Below are 23,792 nucleotides of genomic sequence, written 5' to 3'. Positions count from 1 at the left end.
AAGAAATGCGTCTATACTGAGGGGCCGTGCGCATGCGCAGAGAAGGCCAGTTTGTTGCAGGAGCGCGTGGCGCTATTGACCGTAACTAGGCAGCAGCGCATATCTGGCAACCCACAGTACAGCTGAGAGCAGCGAGTGCACTCTGCCAGTGTAATATCAACATTGGAAAGGACGCAGTCCAAATACAGTGAGTAGAGTATTGCTAAAATATTATAATTCTTTGGTATTCTTAATAATGTATTTGAATAGTGAATAGTGAATAGGCGCTGTGGCCTGTATTATATGTGTTTATGGCTCGAGCGTGTCTGGTGTTGCTCGTGTAAGTTACGGCGGCGGGGCCTGCAGAACTGTCACAATAATGGGCCGTTTGTTCAGCGGACTCACGTGCATTACATATCACTGCAGACTCCAGTGTGCTGGTTTATAGAGCAAAACGCAAAATGTATGTGCACATTATGGCGTAAAGACCATATCAGTGGTAAACAGAGCGCGTTAAAGGGCCTGTGTGACTCCCATCATGTAAGATACTGTAATATAGTTTAAGACGTCGTTTGCAGAAAACGATAAACAGACATGAAACTAAGGCATATGTTTGTAATAACGAATATTATTGACATGACATAGTAAAACGCGCATAAGTTATCCAACTGATGGTAAAACAAGCAGGTGACCTGTCAATCTCTGCTTCGGTTCTTCACACCCAGCATGATACAATAAACCTATATATTTTTATATTATTATGAAAAATACCATTTGTAGAGTGCCAATAATCTTTAAGTCTTAAGTTTATTCATCTTCAATCATATAATATTAAGTTATAGTCAGAGAACAGGTGGTTTTATAATTTTTATAATATAATCGATTATTTAAATCGAAATTTAAGATTAAAGTACTGTATGTAACATAAATGTACAGTAGCCTATATTTAAAAGAAACATTATTATTATTATTATTATAAGAAGGGGTTAATAAAAATGCATCCTTTATAAATACGTTTTCAAAGTTTTACCCCAAAGTCAGCACATTAAGATATTTCTGAAAACATTTATAATCAGCTAATATCATATTAATATCATATGATATTTTATGTATCACTCCATTAAATACCATATGATATTATAAACCATGATGTCATACACAAATTTGTATTTCTAAAATACACAAACAAAAATGTTATTCTAAAAAAATTTACTTTTTAAATAATGTACTAATAGCTTGTAAAAGCTGAAACCATTTTTTGTAGTTTTTTTTTTTTTGTTTTTTGTTTTTGTCCCAGACCTCAAGAATCTTACAGACTTCATGGAGTAAGATACACATATATTGTGTCTCTGCAGAAGATGTGTGTGTGTTTTACAGATGTGATTTCCATCACGGGGTCTGCTGGGTGCACCAGATGTGCATGGTTAACAACGTCTCAGAAACACTTTAATCTGGACGGATTATCTTTGAAGGACTGAAATTTAGAGTGTGATTTCAATTTTACTGAGTGATGCAGTGATAACTGAAGAACAGAACTGAATAACACTTCTGATTAACCAAACAGAAACACATTAAGTCCAGACACAGTGACATATTCAAAGAATGCATTCGATACCATCTATACCTGCTATCCTGTTGTCAACATGAAATTATAAATAATATATATATATATATATATATATATATATATATATATATATATATATATATATATATATATATATATATGAACTCACAGATGGCGTAAGATTTCAGAGTATTACAATGAAGTGCATTATGTACACTGTGACTTTGTTCTTCTTTGCTCTTTGTAGGAGATGGCAGTGAATGTATACTCCACATCAGTAACAATTGAGAACCTGAGCCGACATGACATGTTGGCATGGGTGAACGACTCCCTTCAGCTCACCTACACCAAAATAGAACAATTATGTTCAGGTGGGTCATACTGCCTTATTTCTCAAAGTGTTTCTGTCATGAATGGCACTAGCATAGTCTTATTTCTGCTCCACTATAGATTATATAACACTACTGTTAATTTCACAATAAAAAGGCTTTTACTTTGCCAATGTTCATATATGCTAAGTGTTTGTATCTTTTGCAGTGTAATCAGTCAAATTGAAGCATTTACTTTGCACTCAACACTAGTAAGGTTAACCAATCACATGCATGCACGTTGATCAAAGACGTTTTTCTTTATTGTTCCCCATCATGCAATGAATGAGCTTTATTGACCCGTGTTCTCTTTTGCTCTTTGTCCTCAGGGGCGGCTTATTGTCAGTTCATGGACATGTTGTTCCCAGGGTGTATTCTTTTAAAGAAAGTGAAATTTCAAGCAAAGCTGGAACATGAGTTTATACATAACTTCAAAGTACTCCAAGCAGCTTTCAAGAGGATGAACGTTGATAAAGTTAGTTGGTCCTTTGGTGTATTTGCTTCTTTGTCCATCTCACGGTTTTATTTTAAATTTGTCTTTAACTTGTATTTTTTTGTTTACTTTAAATTTTCACCTTTTACTCTTTAATCATTAAGAAAGTGTAAACGAAAGCTTTCAGCTCATTTGTTAAAAAGTATCATCTACAATGACAGTTGATTGATTGAAGGCATGTTTATTAATATACTGTAGCATGTTTCATACACAATGGTAATTCAAAATGCTTTACAGAAATGTGATTACTAATCACAAATTCAATGAAAAGTAAAAAAAAAAAAGAAAAAAAAAGAAACAAGAAATAATTTATTTAAAAGGTACTACCAAGAAAAGAACAATACTGAATACTGAATGCATAACAATACAGAAATAAAATGATACTGTCACACAATGTTGTAGAGACAATGACAATGAAGAACGTAAAAGTTTCAAAATAAGACTTAATAATATCAACAGTTTGATCCAAACATAAACAGGCAAGTAACACAACCATAACACGGAATACAGCAGACAAGCATCTGAACTAAACAGGGAGTATAAATAAGAAGGAACTAATGAGGACACAGAAAAAAGATAATGATAATCAAACAGAAAGAGAAACTAGGTCAACTAAGGGGACTGAACCAAAACACAACAAAGCAAAACTGTCACATATACAGTGCAATCAGTAAGGTCGAAGAAAAAACTTACTGCATTTTTGCTTGTAATTTTAAAATATAACTTATGCTTTGAACAAAAAAAGCAACCAGTAGGAATGAAAGTTAATGTATAATATGTCATTAATAATTAGGTTTTAACAGTGTTTTTTCAACATTAATTTTTTATGAACCATCCATTTACCGCAGTATGAAGCTAATTAGTATTCAATATAACAGACATCTCTAATAAAAAATTAGAAGGAACTTTTATCAATATAAAAACATCAGGCCTAGGTATTGCTTAACAGATCATTGGTTAAATAGTTATGAATGTAAATTAGTTATTAAAGTTTGGCTTATATATGGTTGTAGTATGCATTATACAGTATTTTTGTTTATCAAATAATCAGTCATGGTGCTGGTTTGTCAGGTTATCTGAAAATATTACTTGAGACAAGGTGTCTAATGTTCTTTGTCATATATGCGTTTGTATTCTGTAAATTTCCTAGGATATGAGAAATGATTTTAGCATAAAAATTACACCTCTAGATTACAACTTAGTGTTATATTGATCTAATGATTTGATTTTTCTTTTGTTATCCAGATAATTCCTGTGGAAAAATTAGTGAAAGGAAAATTCCAGGACAACTTTGAATTTGTCCAGTGGTTTAAAAAATTCTTTGATGCCAATTATGACGGGAAAGAGTATGATCCCATTCAAGCTAGACAGGGCCAAGATGTGGCGCCTCCACCAAATCCAGGTGAACACTTTTCCCACAAACCCAAGAGAACTGGTCCCTCAGGTAACCTCGAGATTCTGCCGCCCCTTTGCTGCATTGGTTGCTGAGCTTCTACTGATTGACAGTGTGCTCTGCAAAGCAGCAGGTTGTGCACGGGCCTCAGAATGATTTACTCCATGCCCAAGCTTTCATTAATGAGAAAACAATGAATTCAGCATTAAAACAGCTCTGTGTTGCTCTGTTAGTGCAGTACTAACAAACAGTTTTCCAAAATCAGTTCTGCAGTGTTCTCTCATGTGCTGTCCTGAAGGGTCATTTTGCTTGCTTAGTGTCACTTCGGTCAGTCCTATTCATCCCGCAGTTCTCCAAATTCTTTATTGGTCATTTTAAAGTTATCGTTACCTGAAGTAAGTTACAAAAAAACATGCCTTTTATTTTAACCCTCTATTGCATGCCTTATAAAAGTAATTTTCAACAGTCAGTTTGCTTGCATAAAAATGGAGCTCATGCTAAAATCAAAAACAAAACAAAATGAAATCGATGGCAGCGCTACTGTATGTGGTGACAGAAAGAAATAAGTTCATAAAAATAAAACAAAAAGTAGAAAAAATAAAGCAAACTTATATTACAGGAACTATTAGAACTGGCTTCTAAGTTTTCACTGTATTTAAATTTCTGTATTTAAACATTGTAATGTAAATTAAAAAAAAAAAGTTATTTAAAAAAATTACTTTTAATAAAGCAAAAAAGACAGTAGCCACAACAGGAATAATTTACATTTTAAAATATATGAAAATTGAAAACAGTTATTTTAAAGCCTTGGGTGGGAACTTTTGATCAGTAGTGTACAAGTTATCTATGAACTCTTTTCAAATGAGTTTTATTCAATAATAAATGTAAATCATATTTTTTATAGGTGAAAAAAGGCTTTTTGTGGCAGAGCATAATATTGAGCATAATGTAGTGATACCAAAAAACTACTTTTTTTTTTTAAGTCGTCCCTTCATTAACAACCCTTTATTGACATCTTTTGTGCATGAAAAGTGATAGAGAAGGGTTACCCCGAGGCAAAGTTGCGCAATAGAGGGTTAACAGTCAAGTACTGGAAACAGAGACCCCAGAGAGGTACAAAAGTGGTGTCCAAATTTGCTGACAATTGACTGCTTTTGTGATTGTTGGGGTGGATTGGGAATGTGACCTCCATTTAGTTTGTAGTCACACTTCCCTGACTTTGGTTAAACCTGCCAGATATAAAGTGGATGATAGGCTTTTGGAACATTTATTGTTTGATCACACACACACACACACACACACACACACACACACACACACACACACACACACACACACACACACACACACACAAACACAGGCTTAACCAAAGTAATGGGGTAACAAGCAGCCCATGCTGTAGCTTGTTAAAGGCTGATCTTACTGAACCTCTTCTGAAGCTCATTTTAGTGAATCATTAGCTCTGTTTAAAAACCTAGTGAGCTGCCACCTTAGACTGCATTTAAAGGAATAGTTCACCCAAACGTGAAAGTTTGCTGAAAACATGCTTTTCCTTAGGCCTTGTAAGATAAGTTTGTTTCTTCAACAGAATTTTAGCATTACTTTAAATTTAGAAATGTAGTATTCCATCACTTGCTCACCAATGGGTCCTCTACAGTGAATGGGTACCGTCAGAATGAGGATCCAAACAGCAGATATCAAGTTGTGCATCAAAGCACAACTTTATTCCAAAAATTAATATCTTGTGAAATGTTTGTAGTAAACAAATTTATAATAAAGATGTTTTTAAGTTCAACCCATTTCTTTCAGCTAGGTCCTCTATCCATAATATTGCTTTCTCCAATGAATCAGAAGAGAAATATGCACAAGCTTAGTTTACAAGCAAAAACATTCCAAAACAGTTTTATACAAATACTGTATGTCAGTGGATTTTAATGTGAGAGGACAACAGGGGAAGAAGGAAGCATTATTAAATTTTTCCAAATCTGTTCCAACAAAGAATCAAACTCTTCTACATTATGTATTGCATGAGGGAGAACAGATTTTCAACAAGTTTTCATTTTTGGGTGAACTATTTTTTAAAGGCATCATAGGCTCACTCTTGAGGGCTGTCAAAAGATTGGGCAGCAAAATTATCTTATGCAATTCTGGCCAAAACTAGGTATTGTATGTTTATATTCTGTATATGTGAAGGCAATTTCAAAATACAATTTAATAAGCTTCCTAGAAAAAAATAAAATAAAAATTTAAATAACTGTTCGCAGACAGAATTCAGAATTCACTGTTATTTGAGGTCTTATTCAGAGTTCTGTTTGTGGGACGTTTCAGATTGGTCACTTATGAGGGTCCTTTTTGGCCCACTATGGTATGGAACAGAGCTTAATGTGTTTAAAGAAGACAAAAACCTAAAATTGCATGGATTAGTTTGTACATTTATTGAACAGATCCCATTTATTGTAACTAAATGCAAAACATCTCCAATTTCAGGGCCTCAGAGAACATCGCCAACAGTACCTAAAAACATGCCCACACCACAGAGGGTGACCACCACCATAAGAAAGAACCCCACACATGCCCGAAATGGGGGAAGTGATGCTGAAATCATGGAGCTTAATCAACAGGTAGAGTCCCCGGGAGGGTAAGGAAGACTTACTCTACCTTGGAATACTTTCGATTGGAGATTGTAGAAATTGAATATAAAGAAAGGGTTGGACAGATTTAGCATTTTTCATTTTTATCTTTCTTTTCTCCCATTTTCCTCAGATCATTCCTTATCTTCTATCCCACCTATTCAGATAATTGCATTTTATTTGATATTCTTCTATGTCAGGATATAGATTGTCTTATCATAATAAGCATATTGACTTTTTCCCAGTAAGGAATGGTCGTGTTCTGATAAATAGTATCTTACACTGTTTTCTTTGTCTTTTGCTTTGTTTTTTTGGTTGATGGAGCTGAAGTTAACCGTAGATGGTCTGGAGAAGGAGAGAGATTTCTATTTCAGCAAACTTCGAGACATTGAACTGATCTGTCAAGAAAATGAGACTGAAAATAACCCCATTATCAATAGGATAATTGATATTCTGTATGCTACAGAGGTACTGGGAATTACTTTTTATATCTTTTTTGATAATTATTTGACTGATATAACTGTCAGGTTGATTCATAATTGCAATATCAATTTGTATCCACTGTTGGCCGTGTTCAAGTGACCATTGTTCTGTGAATTTTTGCATACGAAATCTAAGTGGGTCATGCAGATTTGCCACGTTAACCAATAGAAATTTACTTGCTTTTAAAGTGATTTCTGTGTGAGTTGTCTTCATATGTCGCAACACTAATGACAATAGATAATTGATTCTTTTTTTGTCTGTGAAATTTTCCACATTTGACCGAAGATGGAAATACTGGAGTTAAAATTTCCCATTTTAGATCTCAGTGTGTGCCAGATGGCGCCATGACTCAACAAGAGTACATCTTCTAAGAGTTCTAATGCCAGTTATGGTAAAAAAAAAAAACAGCTGTCAATTATTACATTATAAACGTAATTTTCTATTATGCTCATTAGTCATCGCCATCTTGGAAGTCAAATTTTGAGCACCATTCAAGTTCTAAGCTGTCTGTATTGCAGCAAAATCTACTGATAACTCTATATGTATATATGAAAAATGCCAAGCTCAGGCCTACAGAGGTCCCAAAATCAAAAAATTTTGATTTTCCTGACTTACATGTGTGCATTTTAAGATTTTTTACGGCTCATAAATTGGATAATAATATATGGTGTGTACGGCCCTGCATGCTCTTCAGGAACCATAATGGACAAATACAAAAGTGCATTATGATCATTCGAATATACAAAATGTTACTTAATTTTATACAGTGCAGTGTTGAATGCAGTATTTAAATTCCATGATCATCCTAAAAATGCTAATTTTTCATACAGGATGGCTTTGCACCACCAGAAGATGATGAAATAGATGAGCAGGCCCACTTGGACCAGGACGAATACTGAGCATCCTCCTCTTCCACATCGTCGTGACCCTTCACCATTTCCTCTCCCCACCACTTTGAATGACTCCCCTCTAATCGCACGTTAATATCCTCTCAGTTTCCTACAAATGTATGGGCTCACCATATATACTCTATCTCTTTGTCCTCCGACACTGGTTTATACACTACATAGGTATCAACAAACACTCGCCGTCCTCACCCCCATCCAGACAATAGCACCAACAACAACACATCCTAGCCGTCACAGCATGACATAGAGAACGAACAAAAGAGAAGGCATCATAGATCGTGGGTAGCACAACGGACTGAAAAATGTAAATATTGTGATGGGAAAGATGTTTTTGAAGAAAAAGAAAATGAAGAAAAATGTAGCTTGGAATGCAGTTATTCATTGTGAGATTTTCATACACATTTTCTTTGAGGTCCGTCTCGGCTCCATTCAGTATGAAATGATCAGTTTCACGCCATCCATCTGTGTCTCCAGCTTCAGTCTGCCTCTCTCACTGACTGTACACTTTTAAAGGGATAGTTCACGCAGAAATGTCTATTCTGTTATCAATTTCTCACCCACGCATTGTGCCAAACCTGTATGACTTTCCTTCATGGAACAAACGAAGAAGGTTGCTCATTTCCATATGACTGCAGAAAATAGGGACTGAAGCTTTCAAGCTTGAAAAAGGACACAAATGAAGCATAAAAGTGGTCCATACGATTCATACGCTATATTCCAAGTCTTAGAGCTTCTTACAAACTTCAAGAAAACACCAACAAGAGCAAGAGAAGATGTTACGATTTTAAGTGAATAATGGAACGGCATGAAGGTGAGTAAATAATGACAGAATTTCATTTTTAGATGAACTATCCCATTAAATGACTAAAAACAGCAGACACTATCAGGAAGAATGCCAGTAATATCTTATGAATCTTTTATATCTGCAAAGACACTGATGGAAATAAATGCTCAGCTATAGAGAGGACTTTTATACTTTTGAATGTGGATGAGCCAGTGACAGGGTAAATAAAAAAAAAAAAAAAATAAAAATGACATGAAAATATGTCAGCGAGGCTTTAAAATGTGTGAGACAACAGTAACTTATGGCACAGGTTGTTTTGCGTATACCCAGGGAGCATGTGAATGTTATACATTGACAATTTATGAGTGATTGTTTGAAAATTATATTTTTCTGTTGTGCTTGATTGTGACATTATTCTTACACCTCAAAATAGAAACTCACCAAATGGATGGAAAGTGGTATTACCGTTATATTCAACTAGTGTTCACGACACTATTGAGCATGTGGGACAGTACTCATTGATACTGTGTACATTTTATTTTGGTGGCAACCAAATGTGATACTACTGATCAGATGATGTCATGTCGAATTTAACTGACGTTTGCTGCTAGTGTTGCTGCATTTATGTGTTTTGATTTGTATTTATTTCGCTCAGCTATTGAATGTGCATTCTTAATTGTAAATCATATCCGATTTGTATAAGGCCCTGATCAAATTAAACAGAGATGTTAGATGTCATTGGTTTGAATCGACTTCTCTCTGTGTTGAGAACCTGAGTCATCTTGTATTGTCTCAGTATGGCCATAATTGTGTTTGCATAAATTGATTTGAGTAAATAAACATTTGTGAAAATAGATTTTGTCCATGCATTTCATAAAACTGCATATTAAAGGGTTAGTAAAATGTTATGGCATACAAAAATGTTCAGAATTTAATTCAAATAATGTGTCATTGTAATCAATCTTAATGAAAAAATTTAGTTTTTATTTATTTATTTATTTTTTACTTTTATGACCTGGGGCCAGCTGTTCAAAAACTTTATAAAAAGTTAGGGATTTGGAAATCCCATGTTTTGCTATACAGATACACACTTTTTCAGATTTACAATCAGTGATTAAAAAGTTTAAATTAAATATTTTTGTTTGATATTGACAGCTGTTTGGGGATGTATAACATGTTTTTTTTTTTTTTTTACAAAACGTGTAAATAGACACTGCGTATGTTTTATTCCATATAAATGCAATTTATACAATACTTACATACATACATACTTTAAGACCATCTCCGAACTTTCTACCAGGACTCTGCTGTTCTTTAGCTGGCTCTTTCTGTATACAATGATTGACAGATGTCTCGTCCTATCCGCAGTGAGTAATCCCAAACCAATGGTGCTTTCTCAAACTATACCTACCTCTTCCGGTTTGTCTGATTTGTTGTTGTGTTTTCTGACTTGTTATAATGTTTTCTGAATTGTTATTTTGTTTTCTGAATTGTTATTTTGTTTTTTAGATTTGCATTTGCGTTTGTAATTTGTTATTTTGTTTTTATAATTGTAATCTGTTTTGCACTTCTCGGCCACCGTACGAATCCGTGTTTCGAGCTTCCAGGTTTTAAACGAATCATTAAAGTTTAGAAATGATTCTCGTGAGCTTCATGGCTTCACTGAATAGTAGCCTTCCAGTGTGGGCTAAATTTAGTATAAATGTAAATACTGAGGAAAAAGACGACTGTTTTTGGTTTCTATAAACAAAATTAAGTTTGAAAAGAAAAAGCTATGAAATGTGTTAATTTAATAGGCCTATTTGTAGAAAAAAAGAATGTTTTTCTTTATTCGTCTTATTATTACTATCTTCTGATTTTGTTTATTTTCTAAAAACGTTTAATGGTTAAACTGTAGTCCCTTAACATATTTGTATAAAGAAAATAAAGGATGCTTATTTTCGCCGAAAAAAAAAAGATTCAAAATGAATCAAGTAAATGATTCAATGAATCTCTCATAACCTTGCCGTAAAGCTCCGATTCACTGAATCAAAATTCCCTCCGCTACAAAGCACCTGTCAACTATTAGAGCCGCTGATGGATACGTTTACGTTACGTAAATCTTGAGATGTTTTTTTAGTTGTCGGTCAGAAGGCTAACTCTAAAATGGTGAGTGGTAGAAAACTAACTAAAACTTATTAGTTACTGTTTGCCAGTTGGCGTTGTCTGGCGAATGATTGAAGCCACAGAGCCAAAAACGAAAATGTTACGTTGTTTTATGAAAGTTAGCTACATATTTACTCTAGCCATTGTGAATTGTGCCATTTCTGTTTTGGACAAGGTTCGTTCATTCGGCCAAGATCGAAAAAACATTTCGAAAATCAAACCGCTGAAGAGAAACGCCGCCGGACTCCAGCTGCTCGGAACAAGAACGATACTGACGTGCGTGTTTTCGGAACGAGTTTAAAATAACAAACATGACAAATTCTTAAAATAATTCCATATGTGGTTATTTTCAGTGACCAATCTGACCCGGAGGTCAAAACTGAGAGTAAAGATGAACCTTACACGCGATGTTTTGAACAGCCATTCAAACGCTTCAGCTACGCTCTGCAGTCCACCTGGAGGAGTGACGCAAGGTTTGACATCACTAAAAATGGTCAAGGTAATGAAATGCATTGTTTGGCTAATGGAGATAAAGTAACTATTGACTCTTTGTCTATTTAGGAAACATCTTACCAACAATCCTTCTGTAGGTAAGGCCGTCTTATGTATTCTAATAGGCAAGTCATTGTTTATAATTGCAATTAAGCTCACCAAAATCTACATTGAGACATTTTTAGTGCACAAGATATCAGTTTCAGGACAAGAAGTAATGTTAAAATGAAATATTAATCTCTCATACAAAAAATATTTAATTTTGTTTTAAATGACAAAAGCATTTCAATTAAGATATACGTCATTTAATGCAAAATGTCAACCAAACACACACACATAAAAACACTAAAATCAAGCAACAAGGCATTCAGTTTGATCAGTTATACAGGCACATCTCAAAAAATTAGAATATCATGGAAAAGTTCTTTATTTTTCATAATTTAATTAAAAATTAATTTAAAAAAAGCAACTTATAACTTTCTTATATTCTAGATTCATTGCACACAAACTGAAATATTTCAAGAGTTTTTTGTTTTAATTCTTATGGTTAAGACTTACATCTTATGAAAATTTAAAATTCAGTATCTCAAAATTTTTTAATATTTTCTCAAAGATCAATCAAAAAAAGATTTACAAAACAGAAATTTTCAAGATCTCCAAAGTAGGTTTAATTATGCACTCAATATTTGGTTGGGGCTCCTTTTGCATGAATTACTGCTTCAATGCGGCGTGGCATAAAGGTGATCAGCCTGTGGCACTGCTGAGGTGTTATTGAAGCCCAGGTTGCTTTGATAGCGGCCTTCGGCTCCTCTGTATTGTTTGTCAGATGTTACTTATCTTCCTCTTCACAATACCCCATAGATTCTCTGTGAGGTTCAGGTCAGGTGAGTTGGCTGACCAATCAAGCACAGTCATATCATGGTCAGCAAACTACTTGGAAGTAGTTTTGACACTGTGGGTAGGTGCTAAAGTCCTGCTGCAAAATGAAAGCAGCATCTCTATAAAGCTTGTCAGCAGAAGTAAGCATAAAGAGCTCCTAAATCTCCTGATAGATGGCTGCATTGACTTTGGACTTGATAAAACACAATGAACCAACACCAGCAGACGTCACGGCACCCCAAATCATCACTGACTTCAGAAACTTCACAATGGACTTCGAGCAGCTTGGATTCTGTGCCTCTCCAGTCTTCCTCCAGACCTTGATTTCCAAATGAAATGCAAAATTTACTTTCATCTGAAAAGAGGACTGTGGACCACTGAGCAACAGTCCAGCTCTTTTTCTCCTTACCCCAGGTGAGACACTTCTGACGTTTTTTTTCTGGTTCAGGAGTGGCTTGGTTCTAGGAATGTGACAGCTGTAGCTCTTTTCCTGAAGACGTCTGAGCGTGGTGACTCTTGATGCGCTGACTCTGGCTTCAGTCCACTCCTTGTGAAGCTCTCCCAAGTTCTTGAATCGGCTTTTCCTGACAATTTTCTCAAGGCTGTGGTCATCCCTGTTGCTTGTACACCTTTTCCTACCACCTTTGTCAACTTTCTATGAATATATTTCGATACAGCACTCTGTGAACATCCAGCCCTTTCAGCAATGACCTTCTGTGGCTTACCCTCCTTGTGGAGGCTGTTGATGATCGTTTTGTGGACAACTGTAAAGTCGGTAATCTTCCCCATAATTATGGTTGCATGTTCTAAACTAGCCCAGGAGGTACCCAGTACTCAAAATTAATCAAACTAATCAAGCTCAAAATGGAATATTCTAATTTTCTGAGATACTGAATTTGTAATTTTCCTAAGCTGCAAGTCGGAACCATCAGAATTAAAACAAAAAACTCTTGAAATATTTTAGTTTGCGTGCAATGAATCTAGAATATAAGAGAGGTGCTTTTTTTGAATTAAATTACAACAAATAAAGAACTTTTCCATGATATTCTAATTTTTGAGATGTACCTGTATATTCATAGTGAAGTCTCATTTAAGCACATTGCAACATCTAGACTTGTCCACGTTCAGCTAAGTAACATATTAAAAAATCTAATAACAAAACAATCCAATAAAACATTTCATTCATGGGGATGAACACAGAAACTAGCCTCATTATGAAGCCTCTTACTAAATGGATGTCAGCTTATCTATAGTCTCTTAAGGCTGGAATACACTACATGATTTTTGCCCAGATTTTCCACTGACTTACAGTTGGTAGAAGTTGATGCCAGTTGGCAATGGTCAGAGATGGTCACGTAGTGTATGAGGCTCAAAGACTCATTTTTTCGCTTCAGAAAAGGTTTGATATTTTCAGACGATTTGAGAACACACATTTCATTTGTCCCGTGTCTCCTAGCAACAATGAACACATTTCTGCTTGAGTTTGTTTTGATCAGAATTAATTTAAAGTCCGCTAGTGTGTGACCCTCAGTCGTTTAGTGTATGGTGCCCAGTTTTCCTTTGTGACTATTTACAAAGTCGGCAAGTGTAATTTTAAAAGTCATGTAGTTTATTCTAGCCTTTAGTTGCTTTTTTCCTGGACAGATACCACAGGTTTCTGATGGCTCCATTTTTGTACAAATGGCATGCCTCTTTCATCTTTGGGCATAAACTATAGTTACACCTAGATTTTGTTATCTTAAAGCTGTGAGAATAAGTTAAGGATTTTATGAAGATTAACTTAAACTGACGAGCATCAGTTAATGTTTAAAGTCTGTTTAAGAAGTATTTCTATAGATGTTCAGTGTGAAAGTGCTTAAAGAGAGCACAGTGAGCTTAATTGAAGCAAAAATTTGTAATTTAATGTAATATTTATTAAAATGACAATCTCAGTGTGCAATAATCTGATTGACTTGAAATTACAAGGGGTATATAGTAACAACCACATCAATTGGTTAAGACATCAAGTAGGATAATACATAATTTTTTTTCTCTTTATAATCTGAGCTCAAAAATGGAAGTGTGCTTGGTGGGTACATTTACTCTAGCTGTTTGTTTTGGTAATTCAAACTGTATCATATCTGACATCCACACAGATATGTTGTCAAGTAATGAGGAAAAGGAAACCAGAAATGAGCTGGACACCCAATATGAAGATCTTTTTTCATTTGCTGACACAGGTAACTTGCATAAAGTTATTTTAAAAAGCATTAGCAAGTAAAAAGCCTTTTAGTAATTACAAATATATCCTCCTTCAGGTTGTTCTTTTTTTTTCTTTTTTCTTTTTTAAGAAAGCTCATCAAGCAAATGTAAAGACATTATTGGGAGACATTGGCAATTATGATATACATGCATTTTATGTAAATATTCTGCTATGCTGTTATAAAATCAAATTAATTTACATTACAAGCTATCATGGCCACATAAATATCAACAGCTGCACCACATTTTATTTTCGAGTGTGAGCTCCCTATTCTGACTATATCATACTATACTGTGTGAGCCATAATAATTAAAAATATGTATGTGTGTGTTTATTTATTTATATATATATATATATATATATATATATATATATATATATAAAAATAACCATTTGTTTTCTCATTGTCTGTAACAGATTTATTTGTGGGTCAGAAGAAAACCACATTTAAGAACTGTGAAGACACATCTCCGAAAAAACAGCTTCTGCGAAAATATCGAATGAGAGATGAGGTAAAAATAAAAAAGTAAATAAAAATGTACTCATAATATTGGATTCAGTTTAAAACAGATGCACTTTTTTTTTCTAATACAGTTTGGTAACATCATGCGTCGTGTCAGAGTGAAAAATCCAATTGCCAAAAAGGTCATATTGCCAAAAAGCCCAAAGAGACATGTTGCACAGAGGCTAAACAGTCTTACGCTCAACATCAGATGTTTTAAAGTTGGAATGTTGACCAAGAACTTCAGAAGATCTGATGCTCTGACCAACCAGTGCACCGTAAATATTAATTACAGGTTTACTGAATTCATAATGCATTATTCAACACCTGATATACTCGGATATACTGTCTGTTTTTCATTTACAGTTTACAGTGGATTACATTGAGATTGCAAATCAAGGTAAAGCATGTGCACGTTTCCAAACAGCAGGCTTTCAAACACTCACAACTGATTCCTCAAGATTTACCATTTGGATGGTTTAAAGGAATAGTTCACCCAAAAACTAAAATTTTTGAAAAACTAATCCACTATGTAGATGAGATAAAAATCACTTCTGGGCAAAGTCCATCCCCTGCTGTCCTCTTGCATTAAAATCCACCAGCATATTTAGAACTGTTTTAGACTGTTTTCACTTGTAATCAGTGCTTGATCTGTGCATATTTCTCTCCTTGTGTTTTTTATTTATTTATTTTTAACCCTAAAAAGACTGGATAGATGATTTGTATTTTAGCCAAAAGCAAGGGTTTGATGTTAAAAATATCTTAATGGATGGTACAAACGCAAAGCTTTTCAATTAACATTTATTAATGTACTGGAGCCAAATTAATGATAACTTATGGATTATTGTGATGTTTTTATCAGCTGTTTTAATTCTCATTATGACGGCACGTCAGCGAGTGATGTAATGCTAATTTCTTCAAATCTTTTCCGATGAAGAAACAAACTCATCCACATTTTTGGGTGAACTTTTCCTTTAAGTTTTCAACATATGCTAAAAGTCATAAAAACCCATTTTAGTAACTGCAATCATTCTGAACACGCGATGAACATAATGTTAAAAAATACAATATTTTCTCTTCCTTTTTACTATCAGAACGAATCGAAGCATCAGATTTGATGGGTTGTGAATGGTGCACCGAGCAGAAGCTGCCAGCCCTGTTTCTACAGACCACACCTGAGACGTGTCTCCATCTGCAGGTCCAGCTTGACATGTCTGAAGATGATTCCGAAATGTGGTGTGACTGCCGGAGCAGGAGTGAGTCACAAATACAAACTTTACAGAAGTCGATATGTGATGAAGTGTGACTTTGAGAGTTAACTCATGTAAAATGGTTTCTGTCGTGTCCTTAGATGAAAACGAGAAATATGTTGTCCTTATCTTTGAGAATGAGATCACACTCTCAGAGCAAATCATACTTGAGGAAATATTCACAGAGATGGGCAAGCGTCATAATATTAGCTGCTTTCCAGCTAAGCTGTCATTTGAAGAAGCCAGTAACAGACGGCTGAAGGCACATCAGTGTGCCCAAAAACAGGAGGTGGGTCAAGGCATGCACTTGTTATGTTTGTCACCTTTATGATGTTCCAAACATGTAATGAAGATGAGTCTTGTTGTTTCGAATGCCCTTGCATTAGCCAATCATAGATCAAATAAACATAATTGACTATTTATTATGGGGATTAAAGGTGCACTAGTAATTTAATTAAAATTTTCTGTTTAAAACTAAGTGACTTTGTGTATTAAGACTTGCACTTAAAAATGACAAGTGCTCCTCAGTCATCTTTGTATTTTTCATTTTTCCTGTTATGTTCATTTTAATTTGCTGTTCGGTTTGCTGTGCTTCAGCTTGAAGAGGATGAACTTCCTGTCATGAGTCAGGTTTTTCAAACTATTCCTTTCCTTTCCCGTTTTCCTTTTTTCTGTTCTTTTCCTTTTTCTTCCTTTTCCCTTCCTTTTTATTTCTTTTGCTTTCTTTTGACTTCCCATTTCTTTTGTTTCTTAGTTCATTTCCCTTTCCTTTTTATATTTAATCTCCTTTTACTTTCATGTCCTTTTACTTCCATTTTCTCTTTTCTTTTATTTCCATTTTTTCCTTTCCTTTTCCCTTTTTACTTTTTGTTCTTTTCTTTTTCATTTCCTTTTTATTTAATTTCCTTCTGCTTCCCCTTCCTTTGTCCCTTTACTTTCTTTTCATTTTCTCTTTCCTTTACTTCCCCTTTCCATTTTTCCTTCCCTTTTATTTTTTTTATTCCTTTTCCTTTTCCTTTTTCCTTTTAATTTACTTTTATGATGACCCTTTTCTTCTTGCATCCTTATTCTTTTCCTTTCCTTGTCCTTTTATTTCTACTTTCTTTTTTCTCTTACCTTTCCTTTTCCACAGAATCAATCAAATCTAAATCTTTGAGAACAAATTATTTAATAGAGCAAAATAAATCTGCCTTTAACATGTTTTTTAGCTGTTTAGCTCTTTCTCTCAATGTTTAGCATGGCTTGGTGCCATTTTTGGCCTCTCCTGATCCACATCGATGGGAAATCGCAGCCCTCAGTGTCTCAGACGGTGAGGAGGATGATTTGATAGAGCTCCCTTCATCACCCAAACAGGATATCAAAAAGTCAGTTGGCTGACCTAAAGTGAGCTGGTCAGTTATTGTGATTTTATCTAGAAGAGCTCTTCTCACCATCTCTTTGCAGACTGGTTGTGTACCCACCCCCTCCAGCCAAAGGGGGAATAACCATTACAGAGGACGACCTCAACTGTCTTGAGGAAGGAGAATTCCTAAACGATGTGATAATAGACTTCTATCTAAGGTTAAAGTTATTATGATTATAGAAGTGGCTATCTACTTCAGTCCATTGGTGCTGTAATGACATACATCTTGTTCTTTGGCCAGGTATTTGGTCTGTGAGCAGCAGGAAAAGGAGGATGCCTCCAAGTACCATGTGTTCAGCTCTTTCTTCTTCAAGCACCTCACTCAGAAAGATCATAGAAGGCTTCCAGGAACTACAGATTTATCGTATGTGTAGAATATGGTCTTACACAAAAGTACATAAACATAATGGTGATTAACAGTGCACTGCATTGCAGCATTCAAGAGCACCGGCACAGTCGGGTGAAAACGTGGACCAGGGGCGTCAACCTTTTTGAGAAGGACTTTATATTTGTCCCGATTAATCAAATGTGAGTCTCTCAGCAAAGCTGCACGTCCTGCATATTTGGTGATCATTTCAAAACGTTCTTGCAGACTTTCAGGTTGTGTTGGTTAGGTCAAATAAAGAGCATGTCTTAATAAGAGCCCCTCCTGTGCAATGTCTCCTCAGGTCTCACTGGTACCTAGCTGTCATCTGTTTTCCTGGCAAGATTTCACAGACCAGTGGTTTGGATCTTCACCTCGATGGGCGAAGGTATTCAGTGGAGTATCTTTGCAATCAATCTCCACCCAATCCCATGTCTCTCTTCTACTCTCCAGAATCCTCAAAGCAGCTCTCCAGATGGAGTCAATCCATAGGTAATTTAGAAAACCGATGTGGTGCCAGAGCAAAATAAAGGACAAAATCTGTTAGATTATTTTGCTTCTGCTCTTTTTGAGTGAGAGAACAAGCAAATCCAAACTGCTCCATGATAAAGCACTACAGAGTTTTCTAATTTTTATTTTTTGATAAAGTTCAATCCATATTCGGTTCTTTTTGGTCACTGATTTTTGTAACGGATTACAACACATTCAAGTTAATCAAATACTGTTGATTTTGACTTAGTTCATAAAAACTAGGGATGATGGAAGTCTATGGGTCAAGGCCAGAATAACCACTATATGTTTTGAAAGTATAGCCACAAATACTTAATACAAGTTAGTGTTTTGAGAGCATTTGAGGCTTACTTTTTAACATGTTTTATTAGATTAAAAAAATGCAGTAAAAGCAGTAATATTGTGAAATGTTATAACGGTTAAGAATGACTGTTTTCTATTTGAAAACATTTTTAAAAAGTAATTTCTGTGGTGGCAAAGCTGGATTTTCAGTATGCTGAAGAAACATTTCTTATTGTCAATGTTCAAAACAGTTGTGCTGCTTAATACTTTAGTGGGAACCATGATACTTTTTAAAGAATTCCTTAAAAAAAAGTTATAACAGCACTTATTTGAAATCTTTTGTAACATTATAAATGTCTTCACTGTCAGTTTTGATCAGTTTGATGCAAAAAAAAAAAAGCACTTTCATTCTTCCTTTTTTTTTTTCTTTTGAGTGGGGGATGAGTATAAATAATTTTCTGTGTTAAGTATGCCTTACGTATGTTTTTCTCCCATAGACAAATTAGACCAGAGCTTCTGCTTCCTTTCAGATGATGAGGCTGAAGATGATGATCAGGTGATGTGAGCTCATCACTTTCTAATTCAGTAACAAATCAGTAGAGTAAACTAACCTCTTCTTTTTTTAATTTCTGTATTACAGACGGTCAAGAACAGATCTGTCCTCAACAGTGACAGTAATGTCTCTAAACAGTGAGTTGTCCATGTTTTCCTTTTACATGTCACTAGATGGCAGTAACAAGTCGATGAAATGCTCCATTGTACCCAGTCATTTGATGGACTGTCTGTGTTTGCAGGCCGTGCATACTCATCATGGACTCCCTCCCCTGCAGTGGAAGAGCATCAGTGGTGCAGATACTCCAAGAGTAATCATCTTCTTTTGTTTCAAGCGTTTGATTATTTTTGCACCTGTGCATTAATAGCAAGCACACATTTTCTCTTGTGCTTCTGTATCCTGCATTAGGCAGCAAATGTCGCCAATTAATGACTGTTTCCTAAGAGACAAAATGCTGTCTTCCTCAAGGGGGAGTTTGGCAGCTCAGAAAGCCGAGTCCTTCACTGGACCACATTCAAATCTCAGTGGAGACGATTGTATGCTAGAAAGAATAATTTGTTTAAATCAATTCCAAGGACTCGTTGCTGACACACAAATGGAAATCTACTCCCAAACCGAGCAAACCTCATGCATGTTAGCTGGCTAGTTATATTTACCTCGGTGGCATATAAAAACAATGTGATTACACCAAACAGTGTAATACTTCACCAAAAATAAATAAAATATGATCAATGACTGCAAGACAACATTACCATTCTAGCCACCTATTTTCTGTAAATCCAAGGTACTTACAAGAGGAATGGAAGGTCAAAATGGGCTCTGAACAGAGTTTTGGAAATGGAGTGATGGATGGATGGAGTCCCATCGTCCCGAAGCAGGATAACTATACAGACTGTGGCATCTTCCTTCTGCAGTACGTGGAGAGCTTCCTCAAGGTATTTTGATGAGCATCGGTTTCATTCTAAAGTTTATAGTTTTTTCTGTATTTAAAAGATCTGTTTTTAATCGTTGTTTTAGGACCCACCCCAAACTTTCCATCACAACATGGACTTGAACGGCTGGTTTTCACAGAGGACAGTGAAGAGGAAAAGGAGGCAAATCAAACGGCTCATTCTCAGACTTCACAGACAGAAACAAGTTTAATTTTTTCAGCTCATATGCTTCATACAGATCATTTATTGTTACCACAAAAACTATTACAACCCTTCCTTGAGGATTTTTTAATGGAAGGAAATTAAATTAGCAAAAAATGGATGCTGCTTTAAATTAATAATATTAAAATTAATATGTTGTTTGTTTTGGAAATGGATGATTTGTTCTTAAAATTCAATAAAATAATAGTTGTATATCGAATCTATAAAAATTGAATGGCCAGATGCTGAATCCAAGTATGAGTTTTTTTTTTTTTTTTTTTTTTTTTTTAATTGTATTAGTTGTATTGAAAACTCCTAAATGGAAGTGCAATAATAACTGTTTTCCAGCAGGTTTCCCTAAATGGTTAGTCTCGTCCCAAACCCATAACATTGGTGAGCCAATATCGCTTTACTGTGCTGGTTGAGATGCTCAAATAAACAGCAGTTCTGTGAATTCTTCAAGGAAATTAGTTTATATATGGCTTATATGTAGCTGTAGTATTATGACTGAAAGTCACATCTGTGCCATAGCAAAAAGACAAAGAGCCCTTGCTGTTTCCTCAAACAATCCGAACATAAAGATTTCATTCCTGTGGTTGAAGGCCCAAATTTAAGTACACATAAAATAAATAAACAAATCCCTTCCCCAAGAACATGGCTTATGCATATTCTAAACTCATTTATTCTCCCAGACTTGCTTCTGTCTCTACTTGAGGGCAGAATTTTTGCCTGTTCATGCAGATGATCAGATTGGCATCCTGCACGATCAAGACAGATGACCGTCTGCCTCCCAAATACTCAAATTGAAATGCTTGATGTATTCTGTTTCAACTTGGGCTAGAATGTTTGGACTGTAATGAACCACCTGATCCCTGTGAAGTATAATCTACAAGACTGGGGAAATCAAAAATAAGAATCACTTGTTTAAATTATATCAGCATGACCAAACCAAATATTAGTGTTTAATTACATATAGTCCTTCTTTAAAGGGTTAATGTGCAAACTGTGGCAAGGATGAGAATTACAAGTATATGAACTACTCTACTGTTTTTTTCTGCTCACCAAGCCCGCATTTATTTGCTGCAAAGTACTGCAAAAACAGTAAAACTTTTAAATATTTTTACTATTTAAAATAACTTCAGAAAATCATTCTAATATTCTGATTTGCTGCTCAAAAAAACATTTATTATTAATATTATTTTGAAAACAGCTAAATATTTTTTTTTCAGGTTTCTTTGATATTCTTTGATTCAGAAGAACAGTATTTATCTGAAATAGAAATCTTTTGTAACATTATAATTGTCTTTATCATCACTTTTGATCAATTTAAAGCATCCTTGCTAAATAAAAGTATTAATCTCTATAATTTTTTTCCCTCCCAAAAAAAAATAAATAAAATAAAATACTTACTCCAAGCTTTTGAGTGGTATAGTGGATTTCAGGTAAATGCAGATCTTTGGATCTTTCTATTCATTAAAGTATCCTGAAAAAAATTTACTCAACTGTTTTAAATATTGATAATAATAATAATAATAATTATAATAATAATATTAATAATAATAATAATAATAATGTTTATTGAACAGCAAAAAAAATCAGCATATTAGAATGATTTCTAAAGGATCATGTGACACTGAAGTAATGAAGCTGAAAATTCAGCTTTTTTGATCACGGGAATAAATTACATTTTAAAATCTATTCAAATAGAAAGCAGTTATTTTAAAAAGTAAAAACATTTCATAATATTATTGCCTTTGCTGTATTTTGGATCAAATAAATGCAGGTTTGGTGAGCAGGTGAGCAGAAGAGACTTCTTTAAAAAACATTAAAAATCTTACTGTTCAAAAACTTTTGCGTGGTAGTGTAGATTTGTAAGACCGGAAAGTTCATTAAATTCTTAGTTTAAAAGAAACGTCTCGTAGCCTGTATCATTTGATCAGCTATGAAACCTTGAAAACGACCACCTGTGACGGCCTCACCTCCTTCCCCTCTCTCGAGATTGCATCCCTGCTGTGTTCTCCACATGAGAAACTTCCTTTATCTCTCCTAATTCTGAAGTGTTAGAGCTAATGAGACTCTTTGAGTGGACCATGCACTCATCGCTCAGTTATTACTTCGGTGCTTTGTGGAATTACCCATCTGCCAGCAGCATATGGAATGAGTTGTAATTTAAGCTGAAATGTTTCAGAGGGATTGGTTACCACTGAGGGAATAATGAGGGCAAACCCAAATACTGAATTTGCTGTTTGATTTGTTTATGATTTATACACAAACACACATACAGTACTGTATTTATTCACAGTACTGAGCTTTATTCGTTTATTCTCAAAAACGAAATCTATTTTAGTGCACTATGAAATTTGTGTATGACTTCTGTTTAATTAGTCAGCTTTTTTTGTGCATGTTTACCGTATAATTTAACAGTACCACATCCAGAAATGGGCTGAAATTGTATATTTAGACTCACGTTATACTTTCATGTAACTGTGGGAAACAACCAGAATATCTCCCAGCTAGTATAACAACTCCTCCTCACTTCAGGCTTCTTCATCAGACTCAGTAATTTTACTCAACATTCAAAGGTAACAATATCATTAAGATGAGTCACAGCGTCTGTTCTTCTGCTCTGTGTTCGCTTGTGTTGTGTTATGTGCTCTGGAGCACACTGAACGATTGTTTTTATCTCGGTCTGCAATGCTCCTGGGAAATACAAAAGTCAGCATGGCATTCAATCTAATAAACAGTGTTTCTCCAGGCTCAACCAGTGACATAAATGTAAAACTCCTGTTTTGAAACTGTTTAGATGTTTCTGAAGCAACTGATATTTAATATTAGCGCAGTATGTGATCAAATAAAACGTAAAATCCTATCAGTTATTACAATGCTTCATGACTATGTGAGACTACAACCTTAACCCTAGCTAAACGCCCTGAGCAACATTTCAAAATGGAAAAATATAGTCTAAACTAAAAATTAACTAAAACCAAACTAAAAACAGTTTTTCCTCAAAGCTGTTTTGCTCAGAAATTTGATGCAGTGCCACGTAGTGAGATATCACGTGTCCTAATTAGATTTACAAACACAAAGTCTGCTTTCAATGGTGTATTCGATTTCAACTTAGGAATACTTCTATAAGTTTTGAATTACACGCCAATAAAATATTAACGAGTCTTCAGTTTGTATCAGTTGCGTGGCTTTTAGTAACCATGACGACCCAGTAGGCTGCTCTTGACTTTCTCCTCAAACGACGCTTTTCATCTTTAACACAACTTTATCGACAATAAAGTAGGATTTCTTCTTAGAATATAATTTTTTTTAGTGTGTAGCTATATTTATAAAGAGAAAAATTTGCCTTTTGTTCTCAGTCCCACAATGTAACGATTTAGTTAAAAGTTTTTTTTTTTTTAAATAGAAGCAACGCGATTTGTGTGAA

The 23,792-nt window shown here is 34.8% G+C and overlaps 2 protein-coding genes across 9 annotated transcripts; both read left to right on the top strand.

The window, feature by feature from the left end:
- The first annotated feature begins 37 nt into the window (after positions 1 to 37).
- Positions 38 to 9,459, top strand: mapre3a (microtubule-associated protein, RP/EB family, member 3a). 3 transcript variants are annotated; one of them, XM_019078290.2, is made up of 7 exons: positions 38 to 187; positions 1,794 to 1,917; positions 2,244 to 2,389; positions 3,653 to 3,809; positions 6,288 to 6,421; positions 6,746 to 6,898; positions 7,744 to 9,459. In XM_019078290.2, exons 2-7 carry the CDS (start codon positions 1,797 to 1,799, stop codon positions 7,810 to 7,812), a joined length of 780 nt encoding a protein of 259 aa, XP_018933835.1. In that variant the 5' UTR covers positions 38 to 187; positions 1,794 to 1,796; the 3' UTR covers positions 7,813 to 9,459. The 3 variants fall into 3 exon arrangements, with proteins under 3 accessions (XP_018933835.1, XP_018933833.1, XP_018933837.1); XM_019078288.2 differs by having other exon boundaries at positions 3,653 to 3,851; XM_019078292.2 differs by lacking the exon at positions 38 to 187 and adding an exon at positions 2,084 to 2,126 and having other exon boundaries at positions 3,653 to 3,851.
- A 1,140-nt stretch (positions 9,460 to 10,599) lies between these two features.
- Positions 10,600 to 20,569, top strand: senp6b (SUMO specific peptidase 6b). Of its 6 annotated transcripts, XM_042742636.1 has the most exons (21): positions 10,600 to 10,753; positions 10,926 to 11,026; positions 11,104 to 11,223; positions 11,312 to 11,340; positions 14,257 to 14,340; positions 14,781 to 14,875; positions 14,958 to 15,143; positions 15,232 to 15,265; positions 15,960 to 16,121; positions 16,217 to 16,404; positions 16,713 to 16,745; positions 17,352 to 17,479; positions 17,559 to 17,675; positions 17,759 to 17,881; positions 17,953 to 18,045; positions 18,186 to 18,373; positions 19,171 to 19,229; positions 19,314 to 19,363; positions 19,468 to 19,536; positions 20,011 to 20,161; positions 20,244 to 20,567. In XM_042742636.1, exons 1-21 carry the CDS (start codon positions 10,751 to 10,753, stop codon positions 20,367 to 20,369), a joined length of 2,139 nt encoding a protein of 712 aa, XP_042598570.1. In that variant the 5' UTR covers positions 10,600 to 10,750; the 3' UTR covers positions 20,370 to 20,567. The 6 variants fall into 6 exon arrangements, 5 of the variants coding, with proteins under 5 accessions (XP_042598570.1, XP_042598566.1, XP_042598567.1 ...); XM_042742632.1 differs by lacking the exon at positions 10,600 to 10,753 and having other exon boundaries at positions 10,763 to 11,026; positions 20,244 to 20,568; XR_006156868.1 differs by lacking the exons at positions 10,600 to 10,753; positions 20,011 to 20,161; positions 20,244 to 20,567 and having other exon boundaries at positions 10,763 to 11,026; positions 18,186 to 18,269; positions 18,335 to 18,373.
- Positions 20,570 to 23,792: the final 3,223 nt, after the last annotated feature.

Source organism: Cyprinus carpio, chromosome B17 (genome assembly GCF_018340385.1).
Source record: "Cyprinus carpio isolate SPL01 chromosome B17, ASM1834038v1, whole genome shotgun sequence".
Taxonomy (NCBI): Eukaryota; Metazoa; Chordata; class Actinopteri; order Cypriniformes; family Cyprinidae; genus Cyprinus; species Cyprinus carpio.
Note: the sequence above shows the minus strand (reverse complement) of the source record. Positions and strands in the feature narration are given on the sequence as shown.

Bases quoted from the DNA above. Each gene is read 5' to 3' on its own strand.
- mapre3a (XM_019078288.2), top strand. From the start codon at position 1,797: ATGGCAGTGAATGTATACTCCACATCAGTAACAATTGAGAACCTGAGC. The intron at 1,918-2,243 runs GTGGGTCATACT...CTTTGTCCTCAG, and splicing joins AATAGAACAATTATGTTCAG to GGGCGGCTTATTGTCAGTTC. The intron at 3,852-6,287 runs GTAACCTCGAGA...CTCCAATTTCAG, and splicing joins CAAGAGAACTGGTCCCTCAG to GGCCTCAGAGAACATCGCCA.
- senp6b (XM_042742632.1), top strand. From the start codon at position 10,818: ATGATTGAAGCCACAGAGCCAAAAACGAAAATGTTACGTTGTTTTATG. The intron at 19,230-19,313 runs GTGATGTGAGCT...TCTGTATTACAG, and splicing joins AGGCTGAAGATGATGATCAG to ACGGTCAAGAACAGATCTGT. The intron at 20,162-20,243 runs GTATTTTGATGA...TCGTTGTTTTAG, and splicing joins ACGTGGAGAGCTTCCTCAAG to GACCCACCCCAAACTTTCCA.